We start from the raw sequence: 24,119 nt of genomic DNA on the forward strand, positions 1-24,119 counted from the left end.
ACACCTCACCTTTCAGCTGGCTGCCACCCATATGGATTTTTACAAGACAGGATATTTCAATAGCACCGTCCTAGTCGGGACCACCCCGTAAAGTTCAGGTTTCCGGAGCAGCTCTAGGACTGGTACAAACCTATCCCAAGAAAACCACGACCCTGCAGGCCGAGCAGCATGATGCTGGGGGTTACAAGACACAAAGGTCAATGAGACCTTGGCTCCCTCAAGAAACATCCATTGGCAATTCACAGCTCACATTCGTGCCTCAGTTTCCCCACCTGTAAGGATATCTGTGATGCAGCTGTGTGGCTAGTCTATTAATGTCTGTGTGGGTCTGCATGGCTACAGACTGGAGGTGCTGCAGAAAAATGTAGGACAAATCACCAGCCATCAAATCAGCAAAAAGTAATTCAACAAATTCTGGGATTTAAGCCAACTTCATACCATGTCACACACGTGATAAAGCACTTCTAACCCCGGACAAAGTCATCCTCCAATTCCAGAACAGCTCTACTCATCGGAGCTACACTGCAGCAAGACAGATGAATTTGCACCATTCCCTTCTTGCTTCCCATCACCAGCCTCTCTGGAGAAGGCGGACTCTGATCTGATAGCCATGAAAATGAGCTCAGCACAATGTCCAACACGTAACTATCACTGTTGTAAAACAAAAGTCATTAATGTGGCTACTTATTTGTTCAGGGTTTATCCTATTCAATTTAAGGGACCATCACTGCCAAGTCACAGAAGCACAAACTGGTAGCCTCAAAGCTCTGGTGCATTAAGTCATGATTTGCCAAACCCCCACTTCAGCAAGAGCCCAGGTTGTCTGTTCAAGTCATCGGTGTGTGCAAACACCCAGTCTGAGAACAGGAGCACAATGGTTACGTACACCAAACGCGAAGAGAGTCTCAACCACTCTGGTGACATCCAGCTTCCCTGGGTACGAGCTGCTGACACTCCTCTCACCCATACCTTTCCCAAAGGGGATGCAACACCTCCTGAGCAACGCTGGAGCAGAGGAGGTTATACGGTGGTCAGGGAAGCTCCCCTGGGATGGCAGGAAGGCTAACCTAACCTTCTGAGATCCGTATAAACAAACAGCCGAACATGGAAAGCCTTGAACCGAGGGACTGCTGTTTACCTAACCCCTGAACTGCAGAAGACATCAATCCCTGCCTTATTAAAGAAATGCGTGTGCAGGGCCAGGCATGCCTGCTTGATCAGCTCCCTCCTGTTCACAGCTTCTTCGGGGTCGGAGGAAGTTCCAACAGGCCCCATTCCATAAATAAAATCCTTCTGCCTGGCGATAACTAAATTGTATTAAGATGGGCTCAGACAGCTTCAATTAGAAATAATCGGGTGGACTGAAATACCCTCCATCAATTTGCTTGCAGCTCGTCTTTTCCTCCTTTTCCATCCCAAACCAATTCCAGCTACCTGGTTCACTGAGAGCAGCAGAGAATCTGTAATATGCTTCCACTTATTATATGTGCAATCCATATGTATGCGTATCCCCAAATCAAAACCACATTTGATACATGAATAAAAGCTTTAAGTACAGAACGAATCAACAGGTCTCCAACAGGAGATTCCCAACCATCCACAAGCAAAACCAGGAAACTTCAGATTCTGAGTAACACTGACTCTGCCCCCAAGCTTCCAGGATTTCTCTCCCTCCTTAACATCCTAAAAGCAACCACTTTGTGTAATAGAAATCCATCCTTTATGAAAATCAAAGTCATTCAACCAAACTCACTGCAAAACTCCACAGCCAAGTCTCCTTACGAGTACCAGCATTTTCTCCTGTAAGATTTTGAGCTTTGTTAAAAAGATGTTTAAAATGTGGTGTTAATCTACCTATAATTTTTTCCAAATGCCAAATAAAAGTTTTTTTTTTTGTCCCCTGTGCTTATAAGAAATCTCCATCCCTGGCAGTGTTCAAGGCCAGGCTGGACAGAGCCTTGGGCAACATGGTCTAGTGCGAGGCATCCCTGCCCATGGTACAGGGGTTGAAATGAGATGACCTAAGGGTCCTTTCCAACCCAAACCCCTCTATGTCTAAGAAGCAAAATCTAAATGAGAATCATTCCAGCAGACATTTACTCTGAAACCTTGTCATAGATTTAAGAGTAAACACTAGTGAAATGCATGATGATCAACTGGACAGAAACAGTCACATTACTCTGTTTTCACAGGTGTGAGAAACTAAGTCAGTTTTTTACTGGAATAAGTTGGCAGATATTAAAAGGTATGTACATATTGTAGGATTTGCTCCAAAAACCTTCGTTTCTATTCACCCTTCAAACGGTTCAGTCAGTGGAAAAGGGATCTTAAAATATTCAACCACTTTTAAAAGGAAGAGCAACTCGAGACAGAACGTGGGTCACTAAAGCCAAGCTTAAGTTCCACTTAAAGTTAAAAACAACAATGCTGACAATTTACTGAGTAGCTCAATCTTGCTCTGAATGTGCACCATTTCAAGACAATAAAATACAAACCACAACTAAAATTGTATTATATCCTCAAGCTACTGGAAGCAACAAGGAAAACGCAAAGGAAAACTAGGATTGGGGAAACAGGCATCAGTTTCCACATGGACTCCAGCCGGACTATAATCTTTGCACATCTCCTAAGGAGGTACTTGTGAGAACAGTCAATTGCAACGAGCCATGAAAAGAAAATCCTCAGTCCACGATCTAGAGCCTGCTCCTGTCAGCAGAACATGCATTCTTTAGCTTATTTCATCCTTGAAGACGTCATCTTCCTCTCCCACCAGCAGCAGTACCTGGCACAGCCCGTGGTACCATTGTGCTAGCTTGAAAATGCAATTCATTGCAATCCCAGAAAACAGATCCATGTTCTTCATGTTGCATTCATAATGCCAATCCTGACAAGCTGATGCTTTAAGAACGCACAGGCAAACAGTCCCTCTCCTCACACATCCATACACTAACTGGCCAAAAGGAAAAACAGGGAATGTTGTTCATTCACAGATGGAAAACTGAGAAGGGAAATAAATGTATTTAGCAGTAAATAGGTACCTGGCAGCAAACATCCTCAGGTGCCCAGCAAAAGGCGGTACCACACCAACAGCATTCTTCATTTAGATACAAAGGGACAGTTTAGGATGAAACCACCAAGTAACCGAAGGGATGGCACAGGTTCAGGGTTCTGTACTTAATGTATTTATTTTATGTTGCATCCCTGGCAGTGCTCAAGGCCGGGTTGGACGGGGCTTGGAGCAACCTGATCCAGTGGAAGGTATCCCTGCCCATGGCAGGGGTTGGAGCTCTACGGGCTTTAAGGTCCCTTCCAACCCAGACCAGTTTGGAGTTCTATAAGACCCAAAAAGCAGCTGGGGCTGCTCAGGGGTGGGTAGGCAGAGGAAGGAGCTGTAGGAGTAAGAAGAGGTAAATGACCAACGGAGAAGGAATGAACAGGGATGGCAGAGTACAGATTATGGTAAGACATCAGCAGAATGGAACAGGGTGGCTCACCAGTTATTACAGGGACATCAGGCTCTCCGAATCACCACTTTGTCTGCATTTCCTAATCTGGAATAGTTGGGAGGGATGAAATGTAAAGGGGTGAGGGGAATTGAGGGCTCAAAGGTTTCAAAAACTGTTCTGATAAGACCCATAGCCCAGACACAATATGGAATTCTGGTGATTGAAGTTACAACCTCAGATGCTTTACAAAAGACTTTTTGATGCAGGAGGACTTTTTTTTCCTACTTTGTCTGTAACTTTTATGCCAGGTATTAAGTACTTCTGGAGTATTTTCTGCAGGTTTTTTTATGCAGTAGTACTGTAGTTACAAGAAGGAAATGCTTTTATTGCTTATGTATAATATTATACATAAATCATGTTACAGCAGACACCCTCCATCAAAACAGGTCTATTGAAGCTCCAGTTATTTCCTATTCTTTATTAAACACTGAAATCCCTTTGTGAAAACACCAACCAAAGGCTGCTTTTCACACAGACTTCCTTGAAATCAATGCACGCCATTAAGAACAACTATTTTGTTGTCCCCAAACTCAAAACACTGATCAAACTCCCAAGGTTCATGTCCTTGTCACGCGACAGTTCTCATTCACCAAGCACCGGCCGCTGTTGGGAGTCCATACTTCAAATAGCCTACAATTTGCAAAGCACAAAGCTCTGTTCCTCCAGGAAGCCCCCATGGTGCATGTTTTTACTCAGACTTCAAAAAGCTATCAGAACAAACACTGGGGGAAAGGGAAGGTGAAAGGCCCAAGGGATGAAGGATCAAAATGGAGTAAATAAGCACAGTTTACAGAGACAAATTTCATTGCAAGAGGGCAATCCGAAAGCACGAGCTGCCCTTGTGGAGATATTTATTAAGATCAAAGTTAAATTACATAAAGGCTTAGAACTTCAGTATTTTCCACCCAGACAGTGCAAAGCCATTAGTGAGGATGGAGCATCCAAAGATGGCGGCATGTGATGGGCTGCACCCCCAGAGCATGAGCTCAGGAAGGGGATTTTCCCCCTCTGTTGCGCTCTGGGGAGACCCCCCTGCAGTCCTGATCCAGCTCTGGGGCAACAGCACAAGAGGGATGTGAAGCTGTTGGAGCAAGGCCAGAGGAGGCCATGGAGATGCTGCAAGGGCTGGAGCAGCTCTGCTCTGGAGCCAGGCTGAGAGAGCTGGGCTGGGTCAGCCTGGGGAAGAGAAGGCTCCTGAAGGGGAGACCTGAGAGCAGCTCCAGTGCCTAAAGGGGCTACAGGAAACCTGGAGAGGGGCTTGGGACAAGGGCCTGTAGGGACAGGCCAAGGGGAATGGCTTTAACCTGCCAGAGGGGAGACTGAGATGAGCTCTTAGGCAGAAGCTCTTCCCTGTGAGGGTGCTGAGGCGCTGGCACAGGGTGCCCAGAGAAGCTGTGGCTGCCCCATCCCTGGCAGTGTTCAAGGCTAGGCTGACACAGGGCAGCCTGCTTGAGAGGAAGGTCCCTGACAACCCAAACCAGTCTGGGATTCTACAAAATAATTCCTTCTTTTGCATTGTATAAATCAGCCACAGACCTGGGAGCGCCATCCAGAGCTCATGGCTTCCCCATCCTTGCTGTAGGCAAACCAGACAGCACCTGGAGAAAGCTGCCCACTGAAGGTCAGTGGAAGTTCCCCTGAACACCTCATCCCACAGTCTCTGCTCCATCGGCACACAGAGCCCTGCTGCCATCTCCCACCAGAACAAGCATCCCTTCACCACAGAATCATCACTTAAACACCTGGAACAGTAAAGAAGCACCTACAAAAATGTCCAAGTCCCCAGCACGTTTTCAGCTACAGGTTGGGCAGAGAAAAGATTCAGAGCAGCCCTGTGGAGAAGGACTTGGGGGGTGCTGGTCAATGAGAAAATAAACATGGGCCAGCTTCAGTGTCCACTTGCAGCCCAGAAAGCCAACCGTATCCTGGGCTGCATCAACAGAAGCGTGACCAGCAGGTCGAAGGAGGTGATCCTGCCCCTTTACTCTGCTCTTGTAAGACCTCACTTGGAGTATTGTGTGCAGTTCTGGTGTCCTCAACATAAAAAGGACATGGAACTGTTGGAACAAGTCCAGAGGAGGCCACGAGGATGATCAGGGGACTGGAGCACCTCCCGTATGAAGACAGGCTGAGAAAGTTGGGGCTGTTCAGCCTGGAAAAGAGAAGGCTGCGTGGAGACCACACAGCAGCCTTCCAGTATCTGAAGGGGGCCTATAGGGATGCTGGGGAGGGACTCTTCATTAGGGACTGGAGTGATAGGACAAGGGGTAACAGGTTAAAACTGAAACAGGGGAAGTTTAGATTGGATATAAGGAGGAAATTCTTTCCTGTCAGGGTGGTGAGGCACTGGAATGGGTTGCTCAGGGAGGTTGTGAATGCTCCATCCCTGGCAGCGTTCAAGGCCAGGTTGGACAGAGCCTTGGGTGACATGGTTTAGTGTGAGGTGTCCCTGCCCATGGCAGGGGGGTTGGAACTGGATGATCTTAAGGTCCTTTCCAACCCAAACTATTCTACGATTCTATTTAACAATTAAGTAGCACCACGTTTTGCCAGCTCAGTCCTGTACCTGAATCCACAGGGATCCTCCAAGTCCTTCACATTTAGCTGGGCTGACATCAACCAAGTCCTTAGCAAGAAGTACAATGCTTAATCAAGCAGCAGGGAACTGATATAAACTTCCATCAGGCACACTATTATGTTACCCTCAGAAGCTGTACTTGGTCCTTTCAGTACTTTTGGCAAGGCACACACTGAAGCACCCCAAACCTGCCCAGTGGAAGGGTTCTCGTGGTGAGCTAGATGAGAATTACATTAAAAAGGAGAAAATAAAACTAGAAAAAAGATATTCCCATTCTAGGAGATATAAGGCATTACAGGATTATTGGGTTTTGGAGCTCTAAGGTTGCTCAGCCAAACTGCACAGACACATAATAAAAACCACTGTTGGCTTTATTCTTTCTAAAGAAAAAAAGAAGTAATGTTTTCACACTTGAAATTACAGCAAGCATGTATTCAATTTGCAAAATGAAACACCTAAAAAGGACAACAAAACCCAACCTGAAGGCAGCACATCCATCCCGCTCTTGGGTGCAGGATGTGTACGACACTAATCCAAACGGTTTGCAGTTTCAGTGGCATGAACGCAGTAAAGCCAAAATGAAATGCAGAGTTTAGTCTGGACAGAGCAGGGGAGCTGGTTTGTGGTGCCTGGAGCAAGGGGGCTCCAAGTGAAAAACACCCAAAATGACAACGCAGCAAATTAAAACTTGAAGATAGCTCTGTTCTGCAGTTGTACGCTCACGGAATGGTGCAATTACCACATAGGCAAAGCAGGGTAGGGCTGCTCTTATGGAGGAAATAAACTTGCTCATTTCCTCATTTAGAATATTTAATTTTGCCACCCACCAACATGGTTCTGCCCCCACCCTCTTCTTCCTTCAAAAAGGTGACCCCCAGGTACGAGAACCTCATTTAACATAGGATTTCCTACGTGCATTGGCAAGGCTCAGGGCAGCCACACAGGGATGGTTCACAGCAGCACTGCAGAGCTAAAAGGTATAAAGATCATTTGGAAGAGGCCGCTGGGTGAACTCAGGTGATGTGATGGTCCAGACGAGCTCAGAACACCACAGCATCCTCTGCTGCATCTGCTACAGACGTGTCCTACTCACAATGCAGGGCCATGCAACTTCCCGCAGTAATGGCATTACCCCCAAATAACAAAGCCTGGATTAACTGGGAAGACTTAAAGCCACAAGAGACCCTACACAGACAGGAGGTTACAACACACAGCAGCACTACCAGCTCCCAGCTCTACCGCAAATCTCGAGGTAAGTGCACTTCTGAAACCCCAGATCCAAAAAACATGCAACCAAGTGCAAGTGGCAGTTTAATTTATGTATCCAGCTCTTGTGGCTTAGGAGAATCTTATACAGAATGACTTGAGTTTATCTAAGAAAAGAAACAATCCTTACAAGTTTTTATTTCCATTTTAAATAAAAGGAAAAGCCTCCTTTGGGGGCTCACCACAGAGTACTGTGGAGAGCTGACTGCCCATGTCACTGCCAACCAAAACAACCACCGCCCCACTTCCAAGCACTTGTGAAACCCCACAGTTGTCTCCCGAGCTCCCCACATGACCAGATCCACATTCCATCCTCAAATTAAGATAATCGAATTCCAACTATAGCATCTTTCCAGTTTACAAAAGGGATTTGAAACTTCACTTTAAGACACTACTGGAGCCACTGCTGTTCTTGGAGGCAGAGAAGGAAACCGTTCATTAGCACACACTTGGAAAAGACCATTTTGGCAGCTACATTCTCAACAACCTCCATCTGCAGAGGACAACCTCGTGCACAGGGCCAGGATGGACTCTCCCTTTTACCCTCCTCTCAAGAGCTCACAATGAAACAGCACTGGAGCATCCCCAGGTCAGAACAAACCCCCTCTACCTTGCACACCCCGAGACTGCTGGCAGGGATGTTTCATCACCAGGTTTTGTTTTGGGTTCCCCCCCCCTCCCAAGTGGTACAGGCAGAAGTACAGATACTCATCTGCTGGAATTATTTTTCTTTTATTAATGGGATTTTTTTTGTTTAAATCGCACGTAAAATTAATTTCCTATTTACAGTGGGACCCCAGTGAAGTGCAAAAGACCAGGGAACTGATTATTCGTTGAGCAGAAAAAGTAGTATGCGACAACTGGTCAGTTATGAAGCATCGCCCTAAACCTGCAACATTTTCCTTGTGTGTGTCAGTGTGGGGGAATGCAATCACAAACGGATCTGGTATCAGAACGTATCTTCCAGTGGAGAGCTAACCAAGATACTCCCATTTTTTCATACCTAAGTTTTAAATGCTTGACTTTGCAATCTTAACACATGTCTGGACTTTCTCCTTCTACAGAAGGACTCAAACTGCTACATCACCTGGTAATTCCATAATCCACCTCTGCTCGATCCCAGAAGAGCAGCTTGTTGAACAGAACACTCCAACAGCAACTTGAAATCCAAACAAGAGTCTGAACCTCCTATGGGTACAGCATCTACTCCTGTGCAACCACTGGCTGCTTCTGAAAACAACCCTACAATCAACACATCACCCTTCACAGCTCTAAGTTTAGACTTAGTCCCACAGTTCTTTCACTACACTCAAGACCAGGATCTGCTGATAACACGAACAAGGCAGCCAGCCAGGTAATAAGTTAACACTTCCTTGACTTCTGTTTTCATTCAGAAGCAATGTGCACAAATCTTGACTTCGATTCTACAGAAAGAACCCTCTAAGGTCAATAAATCTGGGCATCCAGCTCCAAAGGTCAATACAGGCTTACAGGATGTCGCCACGCAAGAGGGAGGCTGGATTCTTTCAGGCCAACCTTTCTAAGTGCAGTACGGACTCCTGGTTCCTGCGTGGTAACTGGGATGTTCACATCACTGCAGCTTAACCTGCTTGAGAGGGGATCATACCAGGGAGCATTGCTTCCCTGGCAACAGTCCTCTCCAGCCTCTGTCCATACAACACCAGCCAACGCTCACGAAAAGGAGAGCAGGAGATTTATGTTTCAAGTACCCCTTAAGGATTTTAGGTTTTGTTTGGTTTAGAGGGTAGGGGAAGAGAGGCTGTGAAAGAACATGCAGAGCTAATCTCCAGCTTTTAAACAAAACACAGCTACATGGATTCCACTGCCCTTGGGCTTTTGTTTTTCCTCTTGACTGAAAGCCTGCTCAGCCTCACCTGATCCGACAGGATGGCAACCCACCAGGTTCTGCAGCCAACCACTCTGTATTTCTTTTATTAACAGAGGAGCCAGGCTGGGCAAACATGGACATTAGATGTGCCTGAATTCCATTTGGCTGAAGAGAAGAAGATTATCCTATTTTAATGCAACACAAGCAAAGAATTCCAAGTGTCAAGATCGCCCACAAAAAAAGTATGCTGCTCAGTGACAGGGTGTTTAATTGTTCTGAGTGCAATGAAAAGGTTTAGACTGTCCCATTCCTGCTGATGTCAGGAAGGACTTGCCCTCCGAGTTCCAGAGTTGGGAATAGGACATTTATCTGCTGTCAGCTATTTAAAGCTTGCCTCCTACAGTCGTTTAAGAAAAGCCACCTAACTAATACTCCATAAATGCCAGCTACATTGTGCTGAGAGCCTACAGACATATACCCCTTGAATAATAACACCAAAAAATTTATATCAATAACACAATTAAGGTATTTTGAAGGTGGAAGTTGCAGAAAACTATGTGATACTCATTTTTTTGCTGCAGTTTTCCATCTTTGCACGGCTGTCATTTCCCTCATACTGTTTAACCTCTGACTTCCTTAAATGCTAAAATCTCATTTTTAAGCCCCTGATTTTTAACTGGAATTGCAACGATGCAGAGCAGTGCCGTTCATGTGCATCTCTTACATTAAAGCAGTCCCACCATGTCATGAAGCACTTTGCTTCACTTTGCGGGATCCCAGCCAATGCAAAAAGTACATGACAACATAAAACCACCACAGACACACCATCTCCATAGTAGATTATGGGGGAAAAACACATTTAGCACTTCTACCCTTAATTTCACATATAAAGATACAAGGGATTCTCAAGAATAAAGCACACTGATTAATTCTTACCACTTCATGTCATCTTATATCAAAGCTGTAGGAGACACATCGCATTCCCCAGTCTAGGGAGCACATCCCTGGGATTGTTTCAGAACCGACCTTATGGTGCTTTTAACCCCTCTACCACAACAAGCAGTGGGAACAGTGAAGACAGACCTGTTCTCTTATACACAGTGAGCATTATAAATGCAAGGCAAGAAGTCACAAACACCGATTGAATTCACCTCTTGTAAGAGCCTCAAAACTCCTGTTATCCTGCACAGGTGGAAAGAACAGCAAAGAAAAAAACCCCACCTTATATTCTAATGCTCTCATTTATGTCCCTTCTTGTGAAACGGGTGCCTTTTATTACATTTAGATTTGCTCACTTCAGAAGCCTGTTCAACTGTCGGGAGCGTCAGATACGCTTCATTCGCATTAAGAAACACGGCAGCTTCCAACTCATCTCACACAGAGCAGTTTTCACTGTATTGAGTCAGAAAGAGGAGAATCACAGTCAAACACGCTGCAGTGCCTCAGACAGGATGAGCACTTCAGCAGCAGCTAGACAAGCAAGGACAGAAAGGAAAGAGAACTACGCCTGAGGCACCACATACGCTCCAATTAGAGTTAAAAGTCACTACATTTCACAGCCATCAAACACAAGTGCAACATACCAAGACCAATGAAAGGGGCGCACCCAGAGCCAGTCTCTGTTGGGATTCAGCAAACTGAGCAGAGTTTTACGGGGTCAGTTCTTGTTTGAGAGACAGTTAAACAAAATCCACCATTAGCACTAAGTTATTCCAACCATTCGCTGAACTTCCCCCTGAATTTCTTATCACCTGGCATGAAATTCCTAGGTGCACCCGGTGTTGAAATAAGCGTCTTCCAAAGGCTGCCATTGTTAGCTTTTGTCTTCTTTAGACTACGACACTTCAACATACAGCTCCTGCTTTCCCAAACCGGTTCTTGACTCAAAGGTGAACAGCTCTTTCCACTCATTTACCTGTACAATGCAGAGCTCCCAGTTACAACTCCAACCCAACCTCATCCGTCCCTTACACACATGCACAACTCACAGTGCAGTGTAGCTTAAACTGCTGTTCAAACCCTGCCTGGTTTTGAAGCAGCTTATTCAACCAAGCAAAACTCTTGTGAGTTTAGAGATTATGTCCCCGCTTTTTATACATTTGGTCATACAATCCCTCTGGAACATAAGCAGCATCCTAAGCACATCTGAAAGCTTGGTCCTCAGTTAAAACCCAAAGAGCTCCACAAGCCAGGCCTGCAGAAGGGCAGCTCTGCCAGAAAATACTTTTTATTTACTTTAAACTAGATGCTGCTGCAAACGGTCTAGAAAGTACGTTATACCTTGTCATTCAAGCAATAAAAGCAGGCCTGAACACAAAAACAAGATGAAAAACACAGTCCTCCTACTCCCCACCACCCTGCCCTCCCCACTTCACCCTGACACAGGCTCTAGGAAACATCCAGGCAGGCTACATGAGTATTCTCAAAGTGGATCTACATCATTTTCCTCTGCAAAGATAACCTGGCAGCGCAAGAAATCTCTGCTAAACAGCATCTCTCAATAGCCAAGTTACACTTTGCTTTATTTCATGTTATTAACTTCTACCTCCTTGGACCACCCTCAGGGATCCTTCTGCATTATGTTCTTCAAATGCTTGCAGATAATCATATCTCCCACTTAGACATCATTTAGCCAAGTTTCATGCGTTTCTTTTCATCTTCTTTCTCTCATAAATCAATTCCTTCAGCCTCTCCAGCATTCTTGCTGCTCTTCCCTGAATTTCTTCCAAACTACCACCATCTTTCAGCGACTGAGGAACTTCCAATTGCATTCTGCACTCGAGATGTGTTTTTGTACTCTAAAGAAAGATAATTAAGTCTTTTCAAGAAATATTAATGCTCCAAGCCTGGAATAAATCTAAATCAGAGATTATTTCTTCCCCCCTCCAGAATGGATAGTAATTATCCCTATTTCACAAGCAGAAGAGCAGAGCGAAGTATCTGACTTATTGCTGCACACGAACAGTGCCAGAATAAGAAACAGATCCATGTTCTGCCATTCCCAGTTGTGCTCTGCCAACTTTCAGCCCCCAGACGATGTGAGACAACGTTCCCAGGCTGTGATCCACGGAGAAACACAAGCCATTTCCATGTGACTACAGAACAACACTTGGGGAGCCCAACAGTTGCCCGGTGAGCGTACAAAGTGCTGGAGGCTGCTGGCACCAGTGGGACTAAAACCACCCTACAAATGCACCATGGTCTGCTATGACCTTAAGTAGTCAGGACACAAGCCTCTTCCATATCTACCTCATTTTTATTGCTATTTAGAGGTTTGTTCCTAAAACCAGCCCTCATTTATCAGAGAATCCCAGACTGGTTTGGGTTGAAGGGACCTTAAAGCTCCTCCAGCTCCAACCCCTGCCACGGGCAGGGACACCTTCCACTAGAGCAGCTTGCTCCAAGCCCCTGTGTCCAACCTGCCCTTGAACACTGCCAGGGATGGGGCAGCCACAGCTTCTCTGGGCACCCTGTGCCAGCGCCTCAGCACCCTCACAGGGAAGAGCTTCTGCCTAAGAGCTCATCTCAGTCTCCCCTCTGGCAGGTTAAAGCCATTCCTCTTGTCCTGTCCCTACAGACTCTTGTCCAAAGCCCCTCTCTAGGTTTCCTGTAGCCCCTTTTAGGCACTGGAGATGCTCTAAGGTCTCCCCTTAAGGGGCCTTCTCTTCTCCAGGCTGAATCAGACCAACTTATCCTCAGGTTAACTACCTGAACAACTTATTTCATTCCAGAGGTTAAGACTGGGTTTAAATATGAGAGGACTGACGCCTGGCAGGCTGAGGCAGTTTAACTCCCACAGTTCCTTCCCTTCCCTGACACATTCGTGAAGGAATCATGGGGAAATAACTTCAGAAAAATTAAAGAGAACTCTTCACAAAAGAATTCCATAAAACCCTGGGCGAGGGGAGGCTGAGAATGGGGCGAAGGGAGAGAAGAGGCTGATCAGTTAAAGAAAACAAACAGAAAACCCCCCAAACCCCACAAACAGGATGTAGACACATTAAAAAAGCAACACTGATCTAACAAAGGAATGTGAACTACAGTTGACTTAAACAGCATCACAGCAATAGCCCTCCCCCTCCACACAAATCTCTGCATCTCTTAAAGACACAGCGTTTAGCCCCTTCCGAAGTCTGTGGTTCTTTCCCCTGCTAGCCACATGCTGGCTGACGCTCTTAGCTTGAGCTGATTTAGCTTATTGCCTTTTCTTTCCAGACAACAAGGGTGCCCAAGTCTGACCCAGACTCCAAAGCAAACTAACTGTATTATTCTGCCAGCCTTCGAGAGGTATTAAATTCTACCATTCCTGCTACATATTCTTCTCATTGAAAGAACAAACTAGAAAGGCTCCTCTGTCTCATGGTCTGCTGTTAAACATCAGGAGAGTATAACCAAGATTAGATAACAAACACCTCGGTGAAAGGTATCGTTTCTTCCCACTAACTTAATATCCAAAGCAAGAAGCTATTTCTAAGTCAGTGTATGATTTTGTTAATGTGTCTGCTGGTTTGCAATTACAGCTCCTGCTTACAGGTGACACAGTCTCCTTAGGAGGCTTCTCCCCATCCCATGAAGAACCATTTCCTCCATTCCCAACATCGAAATGGCAAAGTAAATGCCATCTCTCCCGTTGTCCTTCTCTTTCATCATATTTTTACCTCCAGGAGAGAAAAGCTACTAAGAATACCACATTTTTAAGCAAGATAGCATCTTGACTTTCAGCTTGAACCCTTTTCAGCTGTAAGGTCACTACACATCATTTCACCGCCCACCAAAAGCAGCCTATTCTCAGTGAATGTTAAAAGCTTTTCTGGGCTAGAAAATGCAAAACATACGTGTATCTGGTGAAACCTCTTGCTTTCCACATGGACTATGCTTGCTAAGTAGGCTCCCAGACCTATTTGCAAAGCCTAGCAGAACTGGAATTACAGCTAAGATAGAACACAGGAGGGGTTTTGTTCAGTCCAAAATTCTTATCTTGCTATAGGAAGAAAGAAATTGCTGAGGGTCAAAATTAGTGCTGTTGCATCAAGCCTTAAATTAAATGGAAAACAGCCCATCTTCAGCAAGAAACCAGGAAACCTCAGGCTTCTCTACAAACCAGTCACTATGTGACTGGTTGCTGTCACAGAACATCACAATTTCTTTTCCTTTACTTGTACTACAGAAATAATCTCTCTAAAGAGGGTGAAGGATTAACTAGTGACAAGTGGGCTGGAGACACTACAGGAGTACAAAAGTACTCTTAAGTATCCTTAAAATCTTATCCCACGATCTTGAGTTAAACACAGCATCTATTCAAAAGCACCTTTTGAAAAGGCTCAGAACTTTCCTACCTTACAAGAAGGAGAAAATCAACCACAGTAGTGATGCTTTTAAACTCCAGCACCCATCGCTCCCCATGCTCTAACCCAAAGAGGCATAAATCCCTGCTGTAATTCAACAAGGATGAAAAATACAGTACTACATAATATCATAAAACCAGGAGACATGAGCAATAAAAAACCCTCTCAAGATTTCCAAAGACTCATTTATCAAGCAGTTTTTGCTTGAAGGCAAGTTAGACAATAACATGCAGAACAGAGCCAATTTAAGGCACTTGCATCCACTATGCTATATTTAATAGGTAGCTACAGCAACCGCAGGTTGGTTTTCCTTTCTTTGTTCAGAAGGGCTATGGGGCAAATCATACTGATATTAAGAGAGCAGAGATTTCCACAAACCATTTCCATGGTACTGACACTTAAGAAGTCATTTGGAGACCCATATTTGTTAACACAGAAGATGTGGCTTCGAGCCACCCAGTCTCACAGCCACCATCACTCAATTAGAAGAGGTACAATCCACCGAATCAATGGTCCAACTGGCTTTGAGCTCACTCCAAAACCTCAGGAGGCTACTGGTAACACTCAGACTTGTGACATGAGAAGATCCTCTGCACTAGACACCCATCAGTATTTGCCAGCTGACAAGCACCTACCTGGGATTTGGATCTTAAACTTGCCGCTTTGTCCAAAGCCACCGTCTATTATCCCATCCTCTCCAGTGGACAGCTTCACTTTCAGACCCACGAAAATCTGGATGTTTGTTTCCTTTTTAAACAAGGAGCGGCCAATCACACTGTAATCATCCATCACCTGCAAGAGAAACAGGGCTTCCATGAGCAAAGTGACAAGAAGAGCTACACCTCTGAGGTACACGCAGCTCAGTGACTTCCAGCATCCTGCCCTTGGAAAACCATTTACCTCCAAACGAACAGAATTCTGGAAGAGTCATCAGAAATGTTGAGTTTAAGAACATTTGTGTCTAAAACCACAGAAGATTTCACGAGTTAAAATATTTGTGCTTTCACCTCCTTTCTTACAATCTAGGAAGAACAAAACCCTGCATCAGAACATGCTGTAAAGATCAGTTAATTAAAATGTCTCTTCTGCTTTGAAACCTTTCCATGGAAGTCACTGAAGTACCTGTGCCCACAAAAAGTTTATTCCACTCCTTTCCCACAGCCAAGTACATTATCAGCCATGCAAATGTGCCGTCTCTTAGCTGCAGACCTGCCCTCCAACAGCAACACCTCTGAAAAAGTGCCAGAATTACTGAGTTTCTAAATAGAGCCTTTTAAATATTCACCTTTACACATGGATTTGTGAAACTAAAGGCCCTATGACCATTGCAGCCAATTTTAATTTCAAGGTTTGTAACCCAGTGGGAAGAGCCATTCCGAGTCCAATTGTTAATTAAGCTATCAGGAACAAGCGGCAGCAAGGCTGGGGGGTGAAGAGAGATAACCAAACCTCCCTCAGGCACTGCAAAGGGTAAGGTGCACTCAAGTGAGCCTAATCCTGTAGGTATGAGTATCATCTACCTCACGCCTGGCCTTACTCTCACAGTTGTGGCCAGAACATTTATTTATCAGAAGAAATAAGGGGATGTTACTCAAATATTCTCAAGATGATTTTGTGTGTGTTCCAGTTGTTCTTCACATCTTCAGAGCAAATTTTAGGTAAACCTAAGGGTTTCAAAGGCCAAAGTGATTTAGAAAAGTCAAGAATTATAACCAATTCTGAACACTCCCCTTTAGTCAAAGTATTCCTGGTTTTCCTTCACTGAAGCCTCCTCCATAGCCAGCAGCGCACACAGAGACTCAAATCCCTGACACCGTTTATGATGTTGTTACGTGTGCCTCTTAATGCCAACCTCAGTATGGCAGTAAATCTAACATCAGAAAATCCACTTTTGTTTAATTCTAAATGGGCTTTACTTGCCCTGGAAAGGTCTGTGCAGTATCGGGAAGCACTGGCAGGACCCTCGCCCTGTCCCAGACCCCAGGCAGGACGAGGAACAGCTACAGCCCCTCTTCCTCCTCCCATGGGGAGATGACCAGAGCCCAGGCAGCTATGCTCCCACCGGATGCTGAGTCCAGGCTGCAGGCAGCAGCTTTCCAACATCCCAACAACATTTGCTGCTGAATCATCCACTCGTCTGTTCCCAAAACCTCATATTTCTGGGTTTTGGTGCGTCTGCTCTCTCCCCCCACTCAACAAGCACTGCTTCAAAACACCTTGTGAACCAGTAAAGGAAGCATCACTGCTCAGCAACCTCTAGCTTGTATTTAAAACTGAATAATGTCTTTTACTAGAGTCACTGATAACGGGTGGTGGTAGAGGGGGAAGATAAGCTCCCAGGCACGCGTGCCTTTCTTCGGTCTGAAATAGAAGACTAGTAGCAAAAGCAGCTGTTAATTCCAACCTGCAGAAGCACTTGCATCCTTTAAAACTTTTATTTTTCCAGTTGCAGTAGCTGCTGAAATGAAACCATTGCTTCTTCCGACATCTTATTCCTAAGACAAGAATGTCAAAACCAATCATTTGCCTCCTCGCTCCGTGCTCCTCACCCCTGTGGTTGAGGCACAGTCTGTCTCCTACCCTCCAATGAGGATCTTTCATGTACTTTATTTTTGTAGTTGTCCCCCCAAAATGGCACAGGAAGCCAGATTTTGAGACAACACAAACAGCTTTTATTTTTCCAAGAGCACTTCAAAGTATCTTTAATTTAATTAAAAGGGAATTACAGGGTGAGCACTCATACCAGCCTCAATGGGTCAGTTCAGAGCCCTCCCCGGCAAGAACTTGGGATGAGTTCTGTGAACAAGCATTACGTGCATCATGTGCCTTCGGAATAAAACCTTTATGACCCAAAGTCCTAGTCTTGTACACTAAATACTACACATCATACACTACATACTACGTATCCCATCCTGTGCCTGTCCCCCCAGCCAGCCTATTACCAGATCACTCCCGAAGACTAAATAAGAGGATGCCTGCAGTAGCAAGAACTGATCCATCTCTGCAATAAAAGGAATGGGTGAAGGGGAGATAACTGCTACAAAGGAAACCTCATTTTCTCAACTTTATGTGGGAAAACTAAAAGAAAAATCCAAGTTTTTTTGTTTTAGTCCTGCTTTGTAAGCGGGCACAGAAGCGCGTGTTGTGCTCTCCAACTGAAACTCAACACTTCCAATTACTTTACCAGCAATTTACCTCCAATCGCTGGGGTTTAAGTTAATCCCCTTTGAGTTCTCTGAGCATCTACAATGGCAATCACTTTGCCTATTAGCTGAACAGCCTTTTGGGAGATTTCTGCTTTCCTCTCCCTCTTTTTTGTTATAAACTATTATTAACTTAAGAAGCCGAGCGCTGCAGCGGCAGGAAAGGATCCGCAGCCCGCGCCGCAGCGGCAGCAAGGGGCCCAGCGACCAGGGCAGACTAATTTTATTAACTTCAGGGAAACTTCAAAAAGCTTTAGGGCTTTAATGCCAGACAGAGACGACCCCAAAAGTCAGTTTAAGTGCTGCATAAACAAAGGATTAGGGCAAGCAAAAGCTGAAGGCTCCTTGCGTTTCTTGTTTATACTGTCGGAGGAGCAGGCGGGCTGGGAGAGCGCTGCCTCCCTGCTCTAATCCCTGCGGTGTACAGTGGCGGTTCAGTTCACTGACCTACATTACCATAATATTTTCTTAAATTTATGGGCAGAGGTGCTGCATCAAACTCACTTAAGGACTTGAAAAAAAAGAAGAAGAAGAAAAGGGGTGGGGAGGGAGAAATACCCAGAAGAGAAAAATAGTGCTGGTACAACCTCCCCCTCTCCCTTAGGTTAGATCAGCAGCTTAGAAAGGGATTTCGAGTTCAAAGGGAACGTCTCTGTTACTCTTGTTTTATGGCTTAGACCAGAGGACACAATAGCACTGAGTTTATGAAATATCCCTTCCCACTCGGCTTTTGTGCTTGCAGGGAAAAAGTAAACAGCCCTTTCTAACCATAGCACGAGCAACCCTACGCCACCTCTGCTAATACCAACAAGTTCACAGGGAACATTAACCACTTCACACACCCCGTCTAAGCAGCACTTACACCACCACATATTGTTTGTAAAACCACAGTTAACATTACAACTCAGTGCAAACCATAGTATAATTCCAAGGAAAATAACAGTGATTTCCCTTTGAGCAGGGACACAAGCTGTACTGCCCAGCCTGTTAAACCATCCCGGTTGATAAGATAACTCAGAAACTACCATCAGCTGAACACCCCTCAACAACCCATCACACACATCTTGAGAGCAAATAACTCTGTGTCCTAACATATCTGTAGGAAAAAAAAAAAACAGAAGGGGGGGTATCAGATCAGAAACACAGAAGAACCAAAGTGGTGCCAGAATGAGAAGGGAAATAAGGAACGGTCTGAGACAGAGAAAGCAAAAGCACTGAATATTAAATACTAGAAAGACGCACAGAGAGACAAAGAAAAACCTTTTCTGATTTAATCTACAATTTTATGGGTTTAAATAGAAATAAAGCACCCCTTTAAAAAGGATAAAAACGCATCTGAGGATTATTCTCAAACTGATAAATGAAGTCAAAGCCGAAAACAACAGGAGGGGAAAAAGAGAACAAAAAGAACCTCTGACTAACACTGAGAACACAAAGAATTTTTATTGCATTTTTGTACTTTAGGACAAGTACACTTGAGACATCTTCATCATGATCCCTGAACAGCTCATTTATTTCTAAAGAACAGTCCCGAGCACTTTCCATGTGTCAGAAATGGGAATATTCTGGAGGCTGCAAATTCTTGCTCCTTTTTAAAAACACAGCTTTACGTACTGGGAAAGCGATGGGATGTGAGGATGCAAAAACGTGAGGGAGAAAAGAACAGAGAGGGACAAAGAACAGGGGCTTAACGAAAGCCTCACTGGAACTCAAGCAGGAGACAAGGACAGGCTTGCAGAGAGCTGCAGCAGAAGAGGACAAAGATGTCTCTTGGAACAAACTCGCATCCCATGCTGAAGGCACCACAAACATGTGCAAACATCCTAAGGCTGTCCCATTCCCATGTCACCCCCAGCTCCAGTTTGGGGATCCCTCTGCCTAAGGCCAGCTGTCCATCACCTCCCTTGGGTTACAGACTCCTGCTGTTTGGTCAGCAAGGTCTGTTAATACCAAGCAATGCTTGCCTGCGCCACACTGCTGCACAACTCAAATCCGAGTGAAGGTGCGCAGGAGAGGGATGGCCGCAGTATTACGTACGTTTAGTTTCCCTTCACCTTTTTACTTTCAAAACGCCGAGGAAATTACATTTATATAAAACCTCAGTTATTTAAGTTGCAGAATTGGGCACTTAAGAAGTTAAGAAATGCCAGATGTCCACAGAACCTTACTCCTATCCCTCTTTGATATGCCCCATGATACAGCCTTTACATGACCACATCCAAAACAATTTCACAGGAACCCTGCCTTATTAAGTGCACAGGGGAACAGAATTAATGTTGCATAGGCAACTGTAAATCTGGCATTTCCGAACTTCCAAGTGCTTGAGTTTTGCAACCTAAGTAACATTCTTAATATATTTTTGGCTCCAATAAATAAAATGGAGCACTGGTTGCCTTGCTGACAAACCGATTCCCCCACAGGTGACTCTTGCGCAACCTCAGAAAAATCAAGACCAGCTGTCCATACACTTGCAAGGCCCAAAAAGCATGTCTGCATTTTGAATGTCATCATATAAATAACAACCATAGGTGTTACTCAAACCTTGCAGAATTCTACTGGCCAGTCACATGCAGAGAGCCTTTCTTTTGCTGGGAGTGAACAAGACACCCATCTTCTCATAGGAGCGAGCAGCAGATTCTATGCTCGGCCAGTATGCTTTTATGACACATATATTCTACTGTGTTAATCCATATGCTGTGTCAGACAGCAAACATCACCCTTCCTTTCTCAGCACTGGTATTTGTTTAATAAGCACACAGCCCTCCCTTCTCCTTCCTCTTTCCCCCACTAAGCTTCTCAAACCCTTTTACTCAAAACCTAAACAAGAGCCAATAAATAAATGCATCTTTTATATTCCTGCTTTACAGTGCATTTTAACTGGTGAATGTGCTGTGCACTTTTATTCACCTGAGTGCCTTCATCCCTGTATTATGACTGTATTTAGCATACCATCAGCAGCCAGGCAGAACCAAACAAACTCATGTGCAGACTTCAAAGCAGGCAAAATATTAATTGTGGCGTCTGCATGTTTACAGTGGATGGAGTGACATCCACCACGGCCCTGCTGCGGTCCCCGTTGCTCCCGCAGACAGCACCCAGTTCCCACTGGGCAGCTTGCTCCTCTTACGTTGCGCCCAGGTTTGTCCAGTCACCCAGAAAGCATCACTGCCTGGCTTTGTGTTTTACCTGCTATCCTGCTGGCACTGCAGTGCCACTGTAAGAACAGCAGCAGCCCCAGAAAGGCAATGAAACATCCTTTATCCAGAAATAAGTCAGATGGAAGAATCAGCAGCCCTGAGGAGCAGGACTTGGGGGTTTTGGATGATGAGGAGCTCCCCATAACCTGACAGTGTGCACTTGCTTTTGCTTTTCCATTCAGGCTTCAGAAGAGATGCACTGATTAAAACCTTGGTAACTTACCCTGCTTTCCCATCTTGCTCCTGCGACAATACTTTTCCCTTTGGGGACACTTACACAGTACCAATATTCAAATAACCAGTCACACGTTGTTACTAAGCACTAACTGACACTTCCATCCTCCCAAACATAAGCATGAAAGGAATACAATGGCCTCAGTCCCCACAGGAACGAGTGCACTAAGAAAACTCATTATCCACCAACCCACAAAACTTGGGAAGAGAGTGGCTGCGAGTAACACCAGGACATACCATGGCTGTGAGACATGGAAGGAAACTGCTGGAGAAAGAAGTGCAGTGTGATAAAGCCTAAGAACAAGGCAAATAATGAGAAAAATACATTAAAAACTTTAAAGCACACAGAGAAAATGAGTTCTTAATGTCACAGGAACACACAGAAAGCATCTTTAGGAAGGACAAACCCATTCTCTTCGGAAACATTCTGTTATGCTTAAAATGGGAAACAATCACAGCTGAGACTTGCGTATGTTTTTCACCACACAAACTTGTAAGTGCAGAAGGTGCAGCCTGTGCTACGTAAGCAAGGCAGAGGGTTTTCCTTCTCCTTTTGTTTCTGACAAAGCTACTGATTTACGAGCATCCTCAACAATAGGACCCAATGGCAACCATCCTAAGATAAACCCTGCTGGTGCAAACACTTGCAAAACAGGCAGAATATCTGAGTCACGCAGGAAAGCATGATGCACTTCTATGGTTCACCTTGCAGTTGAAACTCTCAGCTCTCAACCCGTGTGGCCATGGAAGCCGAAGAGCAAATAACGTGATAAATAGAAGGGATTTATCCCAGGAACTGAGTAATTGCTTCCCGAGTCAGGCTGGCATCAACCTTCAATGCTGTGCAGAGGCAGAACTGAGAGGAAGGTATTTCAAAAGCAGTTTGGGGATTAATACAAGTCTCTCTGCCCACAGAACCGCCAAGAGCTGACTGGTGAGCTGGGGTTCTCCAGGAGGACAAGACCAAGGACAGCAGTTGCTGTTTATCCTCAGTATCCAGGTCCAGGGGCTGCTGACCTGCTCTAGTTTAGCAAGCCCACATTCACCCCCACTGCTCTCTGCCACTTCAGAGGGACAAGCCTTCTTCACAGCATCTCATTTGCCCCTTTTTTTCACAGGGACTCCCACATCGCACTCCTTGAAGCAACACTGGTGCTCACAATAGCACTCTCAGCCTTGCCTTTACCCTGTTATCAGCACAAGCCACTTGTTGCCAGCCTGGTTCTTTTTCCTATCGAAAGCACATTTGTCAGGCAGCCAAGGCTCTGCATAAATAAAGTGTCCAGAGGGCGACAGTCTCTGCCTCCCTGTAACCACGCCAGAAAGATGCTCGACAGAAACTTCCTTCCACTGAACTTCTCCCCTCCCTCTCTCCAGGAGAAAGCTGGACTCGTATTTCATATCATTTTAAAACCATCAAGTCAAGCAATCACAAACCTCCGCCTCCGAGCTCGGAGGCAACGGCAGATTTTGATTTTCCTTACAACTAACCCCTAAAAGACTTATTCTAACCACAAAGCAAATCTGGTCTGCAGTAAACCAGGAGCAGCCACACACTTAACAACGGTTCAAGCTAACAAGAGAAAAATCGTAACTGCACTTTGAATCATGCAGCTTTTCCAGAGCCAAGCTGCAACCCCAGCATGGCAAGAAGCAGGTTTCCTGCACTATGCAGCACCTCAGACAACACTGGCTTCACCCAAAAAGCAGTGATACAGAATTTAGAGCCAAATTTCTCAGGTACTACAAGAACACATCCCTAAAGAAGAGATCAGCAGATAAATAAGCAAGGATGTGAAAAGAGGCTCAAGGTAAATTCAAAGTCTCTGGTGAACAGCAACAGTGAGGCTTTGATTCTTTCCCTCCTAGTGCTCCACTCCGCATTAAAGAGCCAAGGTACCAAAAGGAGACGGTGAGCACAAGGGTATCTGAATTTTTGTAGGACATTCATCATTACTGGAGCAGAGGAGAAAACCCTGGAAGCTGAAGTGTGAATTTTCACTAAAATCCACTAATTCAACACAGTTTGCGAGTTTAAATGTGATTTATAAAAGATGCTGTTTACCCACTTGATGGAGCTGATTTCTGTGTGAAACAGCAAAGCCATCACACTTGCTCTTAGAGAGCCAGCAAATCTTTGAGAATAAATGTTTTTCATTTAAAAAACCCCAAACACCAAAAAAAGCCCACCCAAAACCCTTAAAAACCCCACCAATTTAAAATCCAAGAGGGTGCTGTGCCCAAGGGGCCCAAAAGAAAAGCCCTGTGGTGCTGAAACTTAATGAATTTACAGTTCTTACTATTCCATCAGGGCTCTGACATTAATCAGAGTGCGAGCAAAAAGCCAAACCATAAATGCCTGATTTCTCCTGGGTAAACGGGTAGTTAAACCACAGGGAACTGATTCTAATTCCAGCAGCAGGCAGGGGGAGAGCCCCCATCACATCAGCAGCAGTGTTTTACAACGGGGCGCTCCTAAACCCTGCTGCACCCCGATCCTGGATGCGTGTTCGCAGACGGTACTAAGCCCAGGAATGCAGCTGGTACAGCCCCTGCCTCCCTTTTGGGATGCTCTGGGGCTCATTTTCCCCAGCAGCGTTCTCTGGAGGAAAAGTTCACTTCTCATGGAGGTAACCTGAATTTTTTAATTATTATGATGATTTTTATGCCTCCCTCGGGGGGGGGGTAGCTTCCTTGCTCAACAGAAAAAGAAACTTTCCTGCAGCAGTGCCAAGAACAGACACCCTAAATTGAGTGATCCTAATCTCCAGCCATCAGCAACAGGGTGGGACCAGCTGATTCAGACTTTCTATGAGCCAATGACTTTGTGTACTAAAATAAGGCACTGTACCACCCAACTGTTCCTGCTGCTCGCTGCTCTGCAAGAGCACAGGCTCAATAGCAGCTCCTGACTGGAAGCACTTCCCCAGCTGGCACAGCC

The 24,119-nt window shown here is 45.1% G+C and overlaps 1 protein-coding gene across 1 annotated transcript in view; it reads right to left on the reverse strand.

The window, feature by feature from the left end:
- Positions 1–24,119, reverse strand: part of EEFSEC (eukaryotic elongation factor, selenocysteine-tRNA specific) — a 102,613-nt gene that overhangs the window by 21,122 nt on the left and 57,372 nt on the right. Inside the window, exon 6 of the mRNA XM_062636660.1 lies at positions 15,180–15,336. Coding sequence (XP_062492644.1) covers positions 15,180–15,336 — 157 coding nt within the window. The remainder of the gene's footprint in view (positions 1–15,179; positions 15,337–24,119) is intronic.

The sequence above is a fragment of the Pezoporus occidentalis genome, unplaced genomic scaffold (genome assembly GCF_034315485.1).
Source record: "Pezoporus occidentalis ecotype Australia unplaced genomic scaffold, CSIRO_AGI_Poc_V1 ctg114, whole genome shotgun sequence".
NCBI lineage: Eukaryota > Metazoa > Chordata > Aves > Psittaciformes > Psittacidae > Pezoporus > Pezoporus occidentalis.